Below are 14,023 nucleotides of genomic sequence, written 5' to 3' on the forward strand. Positions count from 1 at the left end.
ATTGGTGCATCAAAACAAAGATGGCTTATTCACCAATCATACATTTTCTGGGCTCAGAAGCATCCCCCAGCTAGAAGGACATCAATGTTTTGAAGGCGAGGCGGTATTTGGTGATTATGGCTTAGGGAAGTTTACGGTGATCAGTGTTGTCAAAGTTGCTTTTTAACCATGAACAGCAGTGGGGGAGACCCGAATGGCTTGTCATCCACACCACTAACACGTCGACCTTATGTCACTGCCAACCAAGACCATGTTTACCTTTCCATGTGGCGACCTAGTAATTGTCGACAAATAGTGGCCAGACTATTGACTGTCGGACTAATTACTGTCAAACCCATCAACCAGATAGCGGCCTAGACATTGTCGACCTGATATAACACATCCAGTATAATGAATAAGCAAGGATCGCTGCCGCTGGCACTAACAAGTGTAATACAGCTGTAGAAGTGGCAGAGTTGTCTATATAGAGAAGGATTGCGGTGCAACCATTGTTATAACGCAACGTTTCCACCAAAGTTCATTCTGTGTCTTCAGTTGACTCTGGTTTCACCACAAGTGAGAGAAACAGAGCCAAAAAAGTAGTTGTGTACACACTGACACAGTGGGGGAAATTTACTAAAGGAAATTTGTAAAAAATAGGTGTAAAAATAGGTGTATTTGTATCCAGAAATACACTTTTTTTGACATTTACTATCCCGAAAATACGGCAATTCGTATTCGTATTGATGTGCTATCAATACGACTACGAATTGCCGTATTTTCGGTACAGTAAATGTCAAAAATAAGTGTATTTCTGGATACAAATACACCTATTTTTACACCTATTTTTTACAAATTTAATTTAGTAAATTTCCCCCAGTGTATCCAAGTTTTCATTTAGCCATTTTATGTACTTGATGTGATTTTTTAAATTAGGTGCCTAATTTTTTGGAGTAATTTTGTATATGGAGATGGTGGCTGATGTTAAGTTCCACGGGAAGTGACTGTGTAGGAGCAGGAAGTCTTGGAAGCCAGAATTGCTATCTTTACTAATGCAAGATTCTGTTGTTCTAATACAGGGATTTCATTGTGTGCAAGCTGCAAGCCGTACCTTCCATTGATTCATCATGAATGGCCACAATTGTCGTCACTAGTACCAGCAATTGTACACCGCTGTTTGACATATAACCTTCAATTCCCATGTTTGACTCTACAAGGTATTTCTTCATTGCTTCTTTATATATTAAATACTGTATATACACATTTTAATGTTTAAAATAAACCTACTGAAAATATGAAAACTGAACTGCTTCTGAGCGGGATCCCAACCCCAGTCACAGCACCTTCTGTCGTCTTATCAGCTAAGCCACAATGGCTACTGTACCATAGGCCAACACAGGTCAACTCATTCATGCCTGGTGTAGCTGAGCTCACTGTGTGAACTGCTTTGGGAGCGTCTCCTCTGCAAAAAATAATTGTTGTTTTTTACCACTTTCCGATCAGCAGTTTAGCGTCCAATATAGCTTGGGACATACTGTACCGTACAGTAGCATATACTAACAGTAAAAATGAAGGCATAAGTGATCCAATTCTAGTGAATTTATAGTACTGTATGAATCCATTTGCAGCCGTGCATCCACGTGGAGAGAACATGGTACTGTACGTTTGCATTTCTAGTTACCGTGTGTGAACTGTATTCAGTGATCCTCTAGCCCAGAACTCATCTGTAATGCATATTATCACTGTTTGTCTGATGCTACACCTGTATGCTGCATTTAACCTACAGTAAATTAGTTCTTGCACTTTATTACAGTACTGTATTTCATTGGAGACCTCATGCATGCGGAATGGTGATTTTAAAAAAGTGACATCTGGTGGATGAACATAAGCATTACATTCATGGTTCACTCTTTCTGACAAATTCCTTTTTAGATGGACAAAACCATGTGCACTGCAGGGAGGCCGATGTAAAATGTGCAGAGAGAATTAGATTTGGGTGAGTAATTTTGTTTCTGTGCAGGGTAAATACTGGCTGCTTTATTTTTACACTGCAATATAGATCTCACTTTGAAGTAAAACCCCACCCAAATCTAATTCTCTCTGCACAAGTTACATCTGCCCCACCTGCAGTGCACATGGTTTTGTCCTTCTAAGAAGGAACTTGTCAGAAAAAGTGAACCAAAATAACCCCCTAAACCACGTTGTGCCAAACTGCACTACACTGACACACTGCAGTGCACCTCATGTAGCAATCCACTCACAATAGGTAGGATACATGAGTGTGACTACATCTGTTTGTACAAATTCTACTTTGCAATGTAGTGGTGTACGGGGAGGGGATTGTGTATTGTACAAGGGGTCTCCTTAGTATTTAACTTGTGGAAGGCTCTACTTTGACATATTTGAATGTAGATTAAGTTGGAGGAACTCTGGTAAAAGAGAGATTAACACATCCACAGACACACAACACTCTTTAGGGGGCAGGGGGATGTGGGTGTACATACTTTTTATACAGAATTCTGCATATAGTGTAGATTTAAGATTAGCAGGAGAATGGGAACATAACATTGGTCCAAAACTTGAGTTTTTATCCTAGTGATAAACTAATTAAGTTGCTTTACAAGTTATTTGTGATTGACACATCACTTCCATAGTGTGGAGATAAGTCCAGCAGCCATGTTTAGTTATCAGACCTGTATGGTATTGTACATGCCTCTAACCCAATGGGAAATAAGGGCTGCAAAAATATATAGGGTGATGTGGGGTATGGTAGTCTTCAAATTCAGGAAAACATCCTCACAATGGAATAAAATAGATGTGGCCATTTAAATTAGGAACACGTTTATCAAAACCCTTCAAGGTTCAATGCAGACTACATACACAAGTTAGATTTTCGTGAAAACTTTAATAAATTCCAGAAAAGAATAAGAATTAAAATATTCTATTCACTTAATGCATATGGTGGACTCGTCGGAAGGAGCCAATTCTGGGGTTAGTGGCTCCCCAGTCGGTGTATCTCCGGAACTCCCCGGGTTTCAGGTAATATTGACGTCCCCGGTAGTTGGGCTCCTCATAGAACATCCAGTATCCGTCTTGTACATTGGCAGAGTGGATGTCTTGGTACCGGAACCTCTCATAGACATTGGGACAGTCTTCTGTGAACTCCATCATCTGACCTCGGAAGTTCTCTCTCTCGTAGACATTGATTCTGAATGATCCTTGGTGCTGGTATAAAGAAAAGACAGATTGGAAAGTTCAAGATGAGAGAAAGAAGTCCCGTGTAATTATTTAACACATCTTTACTATGAACATGTTATATATATATTGTAAACTGGAACACATCAAACAACAACTATGAGTATGAAATGCAGTGATTGGAGACTAGACCTACTTATCCAAATTAATCATTTCTACTTTTAAGTTTAACATTTATGTATTTTCTCCCACATTAATGTCAGTCCAGTAATTTTTAGAATTATTTCTTTTTTCTTTTTTTTTATCTGTGGGTTTCTTAATGGAAGTGTAATGATAACACATTTACCTGTGGTTAATATATTTTTTTGGCACTCTAGTGGGTTACATATCATGTCCCCAGTAGTGCTAGTTAAGGAGGTCCCAAGTAGTGCCAGTTACAGATGTCCCAAATAGTGCCAGTTACAGATGCCCCCAGTAGTGTCAGTTACAGATGCCCCCAGTAGAGCCAGTTACAGATGTCCCCAATAGTGGCAGTTACATATCCTTTCCCAGTAGTGCCAGTTACAGATGTCCCCAGTTGTGCCAGTTACATATCATATCCCCAATAGTGCCAGGTACAGATATCCCCAATAGTGCCAGTTACATATCATACCCCAGTAGTGCTTTTAGCAAAACACACACACAAAAAAAAAAGTACATTCTGGAAACATGGTTTTTGGAATAATTTGGATAACCGATATCTGGGTAAAGTTGGCCATACATCTACAGATCGATTGTCAGATCTGGCTTGTTGGAACAAAAACCCGGTAATGGATGAGGGACAGTTTGTCAATTTTCATGCATTTCAAAGCAAATGGTGAACTCTCATTTACTCTCATCCATTTCCAGGTTTTTTGTTCCAACCAGCCCAATCTGACAATCGATCTGTAGATGTATGGCCATCTTTACTCATCCTGTACTGATATGTTGTATTGACACATTACAAAGAACAATTGATAGAAAATTAACCTTCTTAAACTTTTCTTTAAAAAAAACCCTAAATAAATATTTTACTAAGACTGTTGCTTACTTGAGGGCTCAGACGACAGGACTTAATGGAGTCATTGTACCCCAGCCACTGCTGGAAGTCGGGGTACTCCCCTCTATGCAGGAAGTACTGGTGTCCCCTGTAGTTGGGGTGCTCGTACAGGATCCAGTTTCCACTCTCCACGCGGATGGAGTTACAGCGCCTGAAGTATGAGGTCAAATCTGCACACTCGGAGTTACACTCATAGGAGCGGCCCTGGAAGTTCCTGTCCTCGTAGAAGATGATCTGAAAACAAATATATCTCATTTATTGTTGTAGTTATTTCTTGTGTTCATTTCCTCTTTATCCTACGCAATACAGTTTGGGGCAATTCAATAGTTTTTTTATTGTGACTTTAATGGAACCAGGATTGAGCAATTCAATAGTTTATGGGTGCTCAATAGTTATTAAATGGGTTATGCACAAAAGCAGTGGGTTACCCGTGCTAAACCCATCTAATGTCCTGGTTATTCAGACTTTTTGGTGATTTCTGCTCACCACCTTAAAACAGTGAAGACAGAAATATGTGATAAAAACAACTGATAGGGAAGTGTGCGGCCAGGTTCTCCAGAGCCGAGGGGTGACACCCCAATGCCAACTCCTCCTCAGTGACAGGAGCAGATTGCTGCACTTAGACATTGTGTGCAGCAATGGGCTCCTATCATGTGAAGGAGCCAGCACTTCATACACAGTAATCTCTGGGTGCAGTCTGCATGAAATGGAGGTCTGGTGTACAAGACTACGCCCCTTCCTGCAGGCCACACCCCTTCCTGTGTCAATGAATAGATTCATCCTTTTAGCTCTATAAAATGAACAAATTGTTATCAAACTGCAACAAATTATTTGATTGCAATAAACTTTGCACATAGCACATTTATTCAAACGCATGAAATAAAATGAAGAAGACAATATTACATATACTTGCTTGGTCATTACCTTCCCCATGTTGGAAGCAGAATGGGTTCTCAGTGACTGTCTCTCAGAGCAGGGAGACTGCCACTATATATACATCGCTGTCTCTATACATTAGAACTCATGCGGATAATACACCTGTAAGCAGATGTATGGCCATTGTTTATTGTATTATGGTACAGACTGTTCAGGAATTGGAGGCTGCTGTTGCTTTTGTGTTTTCTTTACACCCAGTAACCTACATTCACTTTCCGAGCAGCTATCCTGCTGTATAAGCAAAACCTATGTAACAATGTAAGAGTAGCTTCTACGGTCTCTGTGCATTGTAGACTATTCTATATTGGCTGCTCCCCATTCAATTAGCATAATGATGTATTTTACATGTACAGATGGAGTCACTCTCATTAGATTCTGCACCGTCCCCCACTCATCCGCCAGAGTCCGCCAGATGAGACGCGCACGTGCCCCATTCTGTCAGAAGCCCCTGCAGCCGTCTCCAGCCACTGCCTGTCTCCCTGCTCGCTCCCTGCCTGTCTCCCTAAAGTGGAGATGGCAAAGGAGCACCCGGTCCCCACTCCACGCTCCCCACTGCCTGGCTGATTGGACGCACTGCTTCCACCATATGGAATGCCCTTACACGCACACTAACACTCTCCTCTAGTCTCCAAACTTTGAAGCGTTCCCTGAAAACTCACCTCTTCAGCCAGCCTATCATATTCCAGAGCCCCCAAACAAACAACATCCAGTAGCGTTCCCTGAGTACTCACCTCTTAAGACAGCCTATCATATTCCAGAACTCCCACATAACCTCCAGTAGCGTTCCCTGAGTACTCACCTCTTCAGGCAGCTTATCATATTCCAGAAACCCCACACAACCTCCAGTAGTGTTCTCTGAGAACTCACCTCTTCAGGCAGCCTACCATATTCCAGAACCCCCTCCAACCTCCAGTAGTGTTCCCTGAGAACTCACCTCTTCAGGCAGCCTATCATATTCCGGAACCCCCACACAACCTCCAGTAGCGTTCCCTGAGTACTCACCTCTTCAGGCAGCTTATCATATTCCAGAGACCCCACACAACCTCCAGTAGTGCTCCCTGAGTACTCACCTCTTCAGGCAGCCTATCATATTCCGGAACCCCCTCCAACCTCCAGTAGCGTTCCCTGAGTACTCACCTCTTCAGGCAGCTTATCATATTCCAGAGACCCCACACAACCTCCAGTAGTGCTCCCTGAGTACTCACCTCTTCAGGCAGCCTATCATATTCCGGAACCCCCTCCAACCTCCAGTAGCGTTCCCTGAGTACTCACCTCTTCAGGCAGCCTATCATATTCCGGAACCCCCACACAACCTCCAGTAGCGTTCCCTGAGTACTCACCTCTTCAGGCAGCCTATCATATTCCAGAACCACCAAACAACCTCCAGTAGCGTTCCCTGAGTACTCACCTCTTCAGGCAGCCTATCATATTCTGGAACCCCCACACAACCTCCAGTAGTGTTCCCTGAGTACTCACCTCTTCAGACAGCCTATCATATTCCAGAACCCCCACACAACCTCCAGTAGCGTTCCCTGAGTACTCACCTCTTCAGGCAGCCTATCATATTCCAGAACCCCACTTAACCTCCAGTAGCGTTCCCTGAGTACTCACCTCTTCAGGCAGCCTATCATATTCCGGAGCCCCCACACAACCTCCAGTAGCGTTCCCTGAGTACTCACCTCTTCAGGCAGTTTATCATATTCCAGAACCCCACATAACCTCCAGTAGTGTTCCCTGAGTACTCACCTCTTCAGGCAGCCTATCATATTACGGAACCCCCACACAACCTCCAGTAGCGTTCCCTGAGTACTCACCTCTTCAGGCAGCCTATCATATTCCGGAACCCCCACATAACCTCCAGTAGCGTTTCCTGAGTACTCACCTCTTCAGGCAGCCTATCATATTCCGGAACCCCCACATAACCTCCAGTAGCGTTCCCTGAGTACTCACCTCTTCAGGCAGCTTATCATATTCCGGAACCCCCACATAACCTACAGTAGCGTTCCCTGAGTACTCACCTCTTCAGACAGCCTATCATATTCCAGAACCCCCACATAACCTCCAGTAGCGTTCCCTAAGTACTCACCTCTTCAGGCAGCCTATCATATTCCGGAACCCCCTCACAACCTCCAGTAGCGTTCCCTGAGTACTCACCTCTTCAGGCAGCCTATCATATTCCGGAGCCCCCACACAACCTCCAGTAGCGTTCCCTAAGTACTCACCTCTTCAGGCAGCTTATCATATTCCAGAACCCCACATAACCTCCAGTAGCGTTCCCTGAGTACTCACCTCTTTAGGCAGCCTATCATATTCCGGAACCCCCACACAACCTCCAGTAGCGTTCCCTGAGTACTCACCTCTTCAGGCAGCCTATCATATTCCAGAACCCCCACACAACCTCCAGTAGCGTTCCCTGAGTACTCACCTCTTCAGGCAGCCTATCATATTCCGGAACCCCCACACAACCTCCAGTAGTGTTCCATGAGTACTCACCTCTTCAGGCAGCTTATCACATTCCGGAACCCCCACACAACCTCCAGTAGCGTTCCCTGAGTACTCACCTCTTCAGGCAGCCTATCATATTCCGGAGCCCCCACACAACCTCCAGTAGCGTTCCCTGAGTACTCACCTCTTCAGGCAGCCTATCATATTCCGGAACCCCCACATAACCTCCAGTAGTGTTCTCTGAGTACTCACCTCTTCAGGCAGCCTATAATATTACGGAAGCCCCACACAACCTCCAGTAGCGTTCCCTGAGTACTCACCTCTTCAGGCAGCCTATCATATTCCAGAACCCCCACACAACCTCTAGTAGCGTTCCCTGAGTACTCACCTCTTCAGGCAGCCTATCATATTCTGGAACCACCACATAATCTCCAGTAGCGTTCCCTGAGTACTCACCTCTTCAGGCAGCTTATCCTATTCCAGAAACCCCACACAACCTCCAGTAGCGTTCCCTGAGTACTCACCTCTTCAGGCAGCCTATCATATTCCAGAACCCCCACATAACCTCCAGTAGTGTTCCCTGAGTACTCACCTCTTCAGGCAGCCTATCATATTCTGGAACCACCACATAATCTCCAGTAGCGTTCCCTGAGTACTCACCTCTTCAGGCAGCCTATCATATTCTGGAACAACCACATAATCTCCAGTAGCGTTCCCTGAGTACTCACCTCTTCAGGCAGCCTATCATATTCAGGACCCCCACACAAACAACCTCCAGTAGCGTTCCTATCTAATTGCATCCCATCAGGACCGTTCTGTAATCTGCCATGCCATGGAATTCTATCCTCATGTCTCCCTCCTATTATCCCTGTAGATTGTAAGCTTGCGAGCAGGGCCCTCCTACCTCCATGTCGGTTTGTTACTGCCCAGTTTATTTTATCACTGCTTCCTATTGTAAATTGCAATGGAATATACTGCACTATGGACCTTATTCTGAGCAATTTGGTCCTCCGTACGTTTGCACAGAAGACCGATGGTTTGTGTCTGCGCATGCGCATTTCTGCGCATGTGCAGACACAGTGTGCATGCACCCATGGTGAACTTTCGGTTTGCCGGGTGCACACACCCTACAAGAGTAGGGGTAGAGAAGGACGGGGGTGCCGGCCAGCCCCGTTAGCATATGGGAACGCCCAGCATTCTCAGGCTAATGAGGCTGTGTGACATGCGGGGGGCGGGCAGCTGACATCACCTGTCCTTGTACAGGGTGCCCGCACTTTAGAGTGACTATATAGGTCACTCTGAACTACGTGCACGGGAGAAATAATTTGATGGTCGGAAACCATTGAATGACCTCCCCGCCTGTGAATGGATGATTATGTAAAACATCCATTTGCAGCTGTGCCGGGGGGGGGGGGGGGGGGGGGAGGTACTGCATGCGAGGGGGGGGGGCGGCTGACACTGCGGCGGAGGGCGGCGTCTGATGAAATTGCGAATTTCGCAGCCTTGCAAGTCAATCAGAATAAGGCCCTATATAAGAAACTTTGAATACAAATATTGTTCTTTGAAGTTTCTAATAGGACTGGATGCTGTATAATGGGAGATAATCTGGATTGTAGTGGTACCGGTGCTGCACCTGTAATGCCTGGATGTGGCCTCATACACCCACATCTACAGCATGACTGAAGAGCACAGAGTGGTGCAGTGTACTGTATATTCCTATACATTTGGTGACATATATGCACTGCTTATAGTGTACTGGAGAGGCTGTGCCACAACTGTAACCACATAGGATATAGGGGCCCATTTACTAACATACGCATGCTGCTTGCAGAGCAGAAACTTGTGGGAGGGTCTCCCAAATGACCACCCCCCCCCCTCCCCACCACAAGACACTGTTGGCCCCAGGTGAGAAGCAGGACAGTCCCCAAAAAAACTGGGCCGTCACAGGAAAATTGTGGCAGTTGGGAGGAATGCTTTTCTTTCTAATATGAGACAAGCATGACCGATGTCATGACCACTGGCAGCAGTGGCGGAACTTGTGGTTGGAGTGTCCAGGTGCAAACACCTGGCTGGCAGAGAGGAGCCGGCCATAGTACAAAGAGGTGTAGCTACAAGCCACAAGAGAAGGTTAATGTCTGTGGCCTGCAGGGGGCTGGATGCAGGGGCTGTAGATGGAAAGACAGAAGGTGGCTGGAGAGACAGAAGGGGGAGCTGGCTGGAGAAACAAAAAGGGGCTTGCTGGTGAGTCAGATATGACTGGCTGTAGATAAAGACTGGGACTGGCTGGGGAGACATACAGTACGAGGACTGGCTATAGAGACAGATGGGGACTGGCTGATTTGACATAAGGAGATCGGCTGGAGAGACAGAATGGGACTGGCTGGGGGAGAAATGGCGACTAGCTGGTGAGACAGAAAGGGACTGTCTGGAGAGACAGGATGAGACTGGCTGGTGAGACAGGAAGACTGGCTGGAGAGACAGAATAGAACTGGCTGGTGAGACTGATGGGGACTGGCTGGTGAGCCAGAAGAAGACTGGCTGGATAGACAGAATGGGACTGGCTGAAGAGACAGAGGGGACTGTCTGGTGAGACAAAAGTGGACTGGCAGGGGAGACAAAATTGGACTGGCTGGTGAGACAGGTGGGGACTGGCTTGTGAGACAGAAGAAGACTGGCTGAAGAGACAGAATAGGACTAGCTGGTGAGACTAAAGAAGACTGGCTGTAGAGACAGAATAGGACTAGCTGGTGAGACTGAAGAAGACTGGCTGGAGAGACAGAATATGACTAGCTGATGAGACAGAAGAAGACTGGCTGGAGAGTCAAAATGGGACTGGCTGGAGAAACAGAAGAGAACAGGTTGGTTAGACAGATGGGAACAGGCTGGTGAGACAGAAGAAGACTGGCTGGAGAGACAGAATGGGACTGACTTGAGTGATAGAATGGACCTGGATGGTGATACAGATGGGGACTGGCTGGAGAGACAAAATGGGACTGGAGACTGGCTGGTGAGACAGATGGGGACTGGCTGGAGAGTTGGTTAAATAATTTATATTCCAAACAAGGGTAATACCGTGTGAATGTTTAGTTCAGCAATGTCATTCAGTCACTTGCACTTATTTTATTCATGCAAATAAGCTTCACATTTTGAGCAAGAAACAGGTTCAACCCAGGAACAGGTGCACAGAGATGGACTATTTGGTGGGACTCAGCAATAGGGAAGGAGGACACATGTGTATGTAAGCATTTCTAATGTGCTGGTTATTATAAATGTATATGCCACAGTATGGAAGCTGGTTACTCACAAGTGTGGTGCTGTGCGACCCAATCGCATACATCAGAATCCAATACATGCAATAGATAAAGCTTATATATAAACATTGTGTTATACATAAACAATTGTAATACAGATTAGCATTAATGGGGTAGAAAGGGGTTGGTACAAGGTGCAGAGCCAGCTACAGAAATCTTGGGGACTGGTACAATGATATCTCTGGGAATATTATCTGTATTGAGCAGAGTATATTTCGTACATTGCATATTAATGTGTTTTTCTTTTATCTTACAAAAAAAACCCATGTATAATAATAATTATTTACTATGCAATATAATATAAATACACTGCACCACTGCAGAGCACAGTGGCCATTATAGCACCTACACCTTGATAATACATGTACTATACATCTTACATATTTGTCGTTGGTTATTTGTCTGTTCGTCCGGTATGCATTTGGACACTTAAGGACCAATTTGGATGAAACCAATGCGAGGTGGATTGATTGGGACCACTAAAACCCACAATCCCGACCCTGTTGGGGTTCTGGGGTCCCAAAAAAGGGGTCTTGCCACTACACAAAGTGGGACAGGGAAGCAAGATATTACACAGCTGCATAACATAGAGGGAGTAGAGGACATGGGGTTTAAGAAAAAAAATTGGGTCCAGATTAGGTTCACTACCACTAAAACCCCCAATCACAACCACGTGAGGGTCCCAGGGGCCCAAAAAGGCCACTACATGAAGTGGTTCAGGGAAGCAAGGAATGGCAAAGTTGCATAACATAGATTAATAGACCACAGAGAGGTGTATGCCGGGCACACCATAGGCATGGGGGGCATGTTCAGGGCATTCCACTGGACGTATTTGGATGAGAACTGCAAAGAGGGATGGCAAATGGTCTGAAATGCCTATTGGCGTGGGCAGGACCTCTGTCCCATATCCAGTTGGTATATGCTGGCAGTGGTGGGCTGGGGGCAGGGTGCAATGTGCCCCCGGGCCGCTTAAGTAGTTACTTCTGTGGGTTGCCTGATTTCATTCATACACATTGGTACAGCGCATTGTCCACCTCCTCCCCGTGATAGCGGTTCTGACCACAGCTTTCAGAACATGTCTGCGGCTACAGGAACATACCCCCCCCCCCCCCTCAACAAAGGACATGTCCTCAGTGCAGGTGACGTCAAGGCACTGATGCTGCTCACCCGTGCATCTGAGGTGTAGAGATTTTGGAAGAGCCAGCGGGCGGAGGACGGAGGTTGAGGTGGTCGCAGCGTGGGAGAGGGCAGAGTGGTGGGAGCTGCGGGAGCTGCAGCACAGACCCGAAGACCGGCAGAGACTTAGGAGATGCTGACACACCTCATGTGACAATCATTGTCTAAATATATTATATTTCTGCCATTTGCAGCCTGTGGTGTCCCCCTGTTAATATGCAGGGGGAGCAGCCTCTGGTGTCCTCCTGTTAATATGCAGGGGGAGCAGCCTGTGGTGTCCTTCTGTTAATATACAGGGGGAGCAGCCTGTGGTGTCCTCCTGTTAATATACAGGGGGAGCAGCCTGTGGTGTCCTCCTGTTAATATGCAGGGGGAACAGCCTGTGGTGTCATCCTGTTAATATGCAGGGGGAGCAGCCTGTGGTGTCCTCATGTTAATATGCAGGGGGAGCAGCCTGTGGTGGTCTGTTCTTTTTATACAGGGGATGCAGCCTGTGGTGTCCTCCTGTTATGATGCAGGTGGAGCATCCTGTGGTGTCCTGTTCTTTTTATACAGGGGGAGAAGCATATGGTGTCCTGTTCTATTTATACAGGGGAAGCAACCTGTGGTGTCCTCCTGTTATTATGCAGGTGTAGCAACCTGTGGTGTCCTCCTGTTATTATACAGGGTGGAGCAGCCTGTGGTGTCCTGTTCTTTTTATACAGGGAGAGCAGCCTGTGTTGTCCTCCTGTTATTATGCAATGGGAGCAGCCTGTGGTGTCCGCCATAGGCGAATCTAGAATTATGGTAATGGGTGGTCCCAGATGTAGACATAACAGCAGGGGGACCTTTGCGCGGCGTACCCGCGCTGCAAAAAGGGGGTGTGGTCTCATGGGAAGGAGGCGTGGTATCACAAAAAGGGGTGTGGTATTACACTTTAGACCATACACAGTAATGCCCATTACACATTTTAGCAAACTCTGTAATACCCATTACACATAAAGCCACACGCCGTAATGCCAATTAAACATAATGCCACACACCATAATGCCCATTACACATTGTGCCATACATCATGATGCCCATTACATACTATATAACAAACCGTAATGCCTATTACATATTTATCACATAAGTGCTGCTTACCTACGTGCTCATTGCTAGGGGGTTCTTGCTTGATGGCACCATAGTACCCATTACACATGATGCAGCACACCATAGTACCCATTACACATGATGCTGCACACATAATGCCCCTTACACATGATGCTGTACACATAATGCCCCTTACACATAATGCTGCACACCGTAATGCCCCTTACACATTAAGCCACACATTATGCATAATGTCCCACATACCGCCACTTGTAGCATCCCTTAAGCAATGCCCCCAAAAGTGCCACTTACTGTAAATTTTTATATGAGCCTTCGCTGCTGCTGCAGGGAGAGATGGAGAGCGGTGCAGCTTCTTCTATGTGGAGAGGAGCAGAGCACAGCGCAGAGCACGCTCCCACTCCCCTCCTAGTGTCCCCTCTAGCCGAGTGGACATTTGAAATATTGTGCGCGCTGTTGTTGTGCGTGACGTTGTGCGTGCGTGACGACCACATGATTAAAGGGGGGGGGCGGGCTGAGGTGAAAGCGGGGAGAAGAATTGGAGCGGAAGCTGCAGGGGAGACAGTCATTGACAGCTGGGCAGAGAGCAGGGGGCTGCCCAGCTGTATTCAGAGCACTGCAGGTCACAGCTGTTTGAAATAATATCCCTTTCACAACAGAAAATGCAGGGATTTACCCGGGAGTATGGTCCCAGGATCATGCAGGGACATTCCCTTATACACCAGCCTAGTCCCTGCATTTTCTGGTGTGAGGGGGAGAGACAACCACTCCTCTGTCCCTACCCCCCTTTAACCAACCAGCTATATCTTCG

At 46.2% G+C, this 14,023-nt stretch overlaps 1 protein-coding gene across 1 annotated transcript; it reads right to left on the reverse strand.

The window, feature by feature from the left end:
* Positions 1-2,928: 2,928 nt before the first annotated feature.
* Positions 2,929-5,185, reverse strand: LOC146019591 (gamma-crystallin-3-like). The gene is made up of 3 exons (XM_083152087.1): positions 5,177-5,185; positions 4,244-4,486; positions 2,929-3,204 (listed from the first exon to the last, which is right to left on the reverse strand). The coding sequence occupies exons 1-3, from the start codon at positions 5,183-5,185 to the stop codon at positions 2,929-2,931; spliced, it is 528 nt and encodes a 175-aa protein (XP_083008213.1).
* Positions 5,186-14,023: the final 8,838 nt, after the last annotated feature.

Source organism: Crinia signifera, chromosome 7, assembly GCF_055691185.1.
Source record: "Crinia signifera chromosome 7, ASM5569118v1, whole genome shotgun sequence".
NCBI classification, from domain to species: domain Eukaryota; kingdom Metazoa; phylum Chordata; class Amphibia; order Anura; family Myobatrachidae; genus Crinia; species Crinia signifera.

Coding starts and splice junctions, on each gene's coding strand:
- LOC146019591 (XM_083152087.1), bottom strand. Junction 3,205..4,243: donor CCTGTCGTCTGAGCCCTCAA/GTAAGCAACAGT, acceptor TCTTTATACCAG/CACCAAGGATCATTCAGAAT.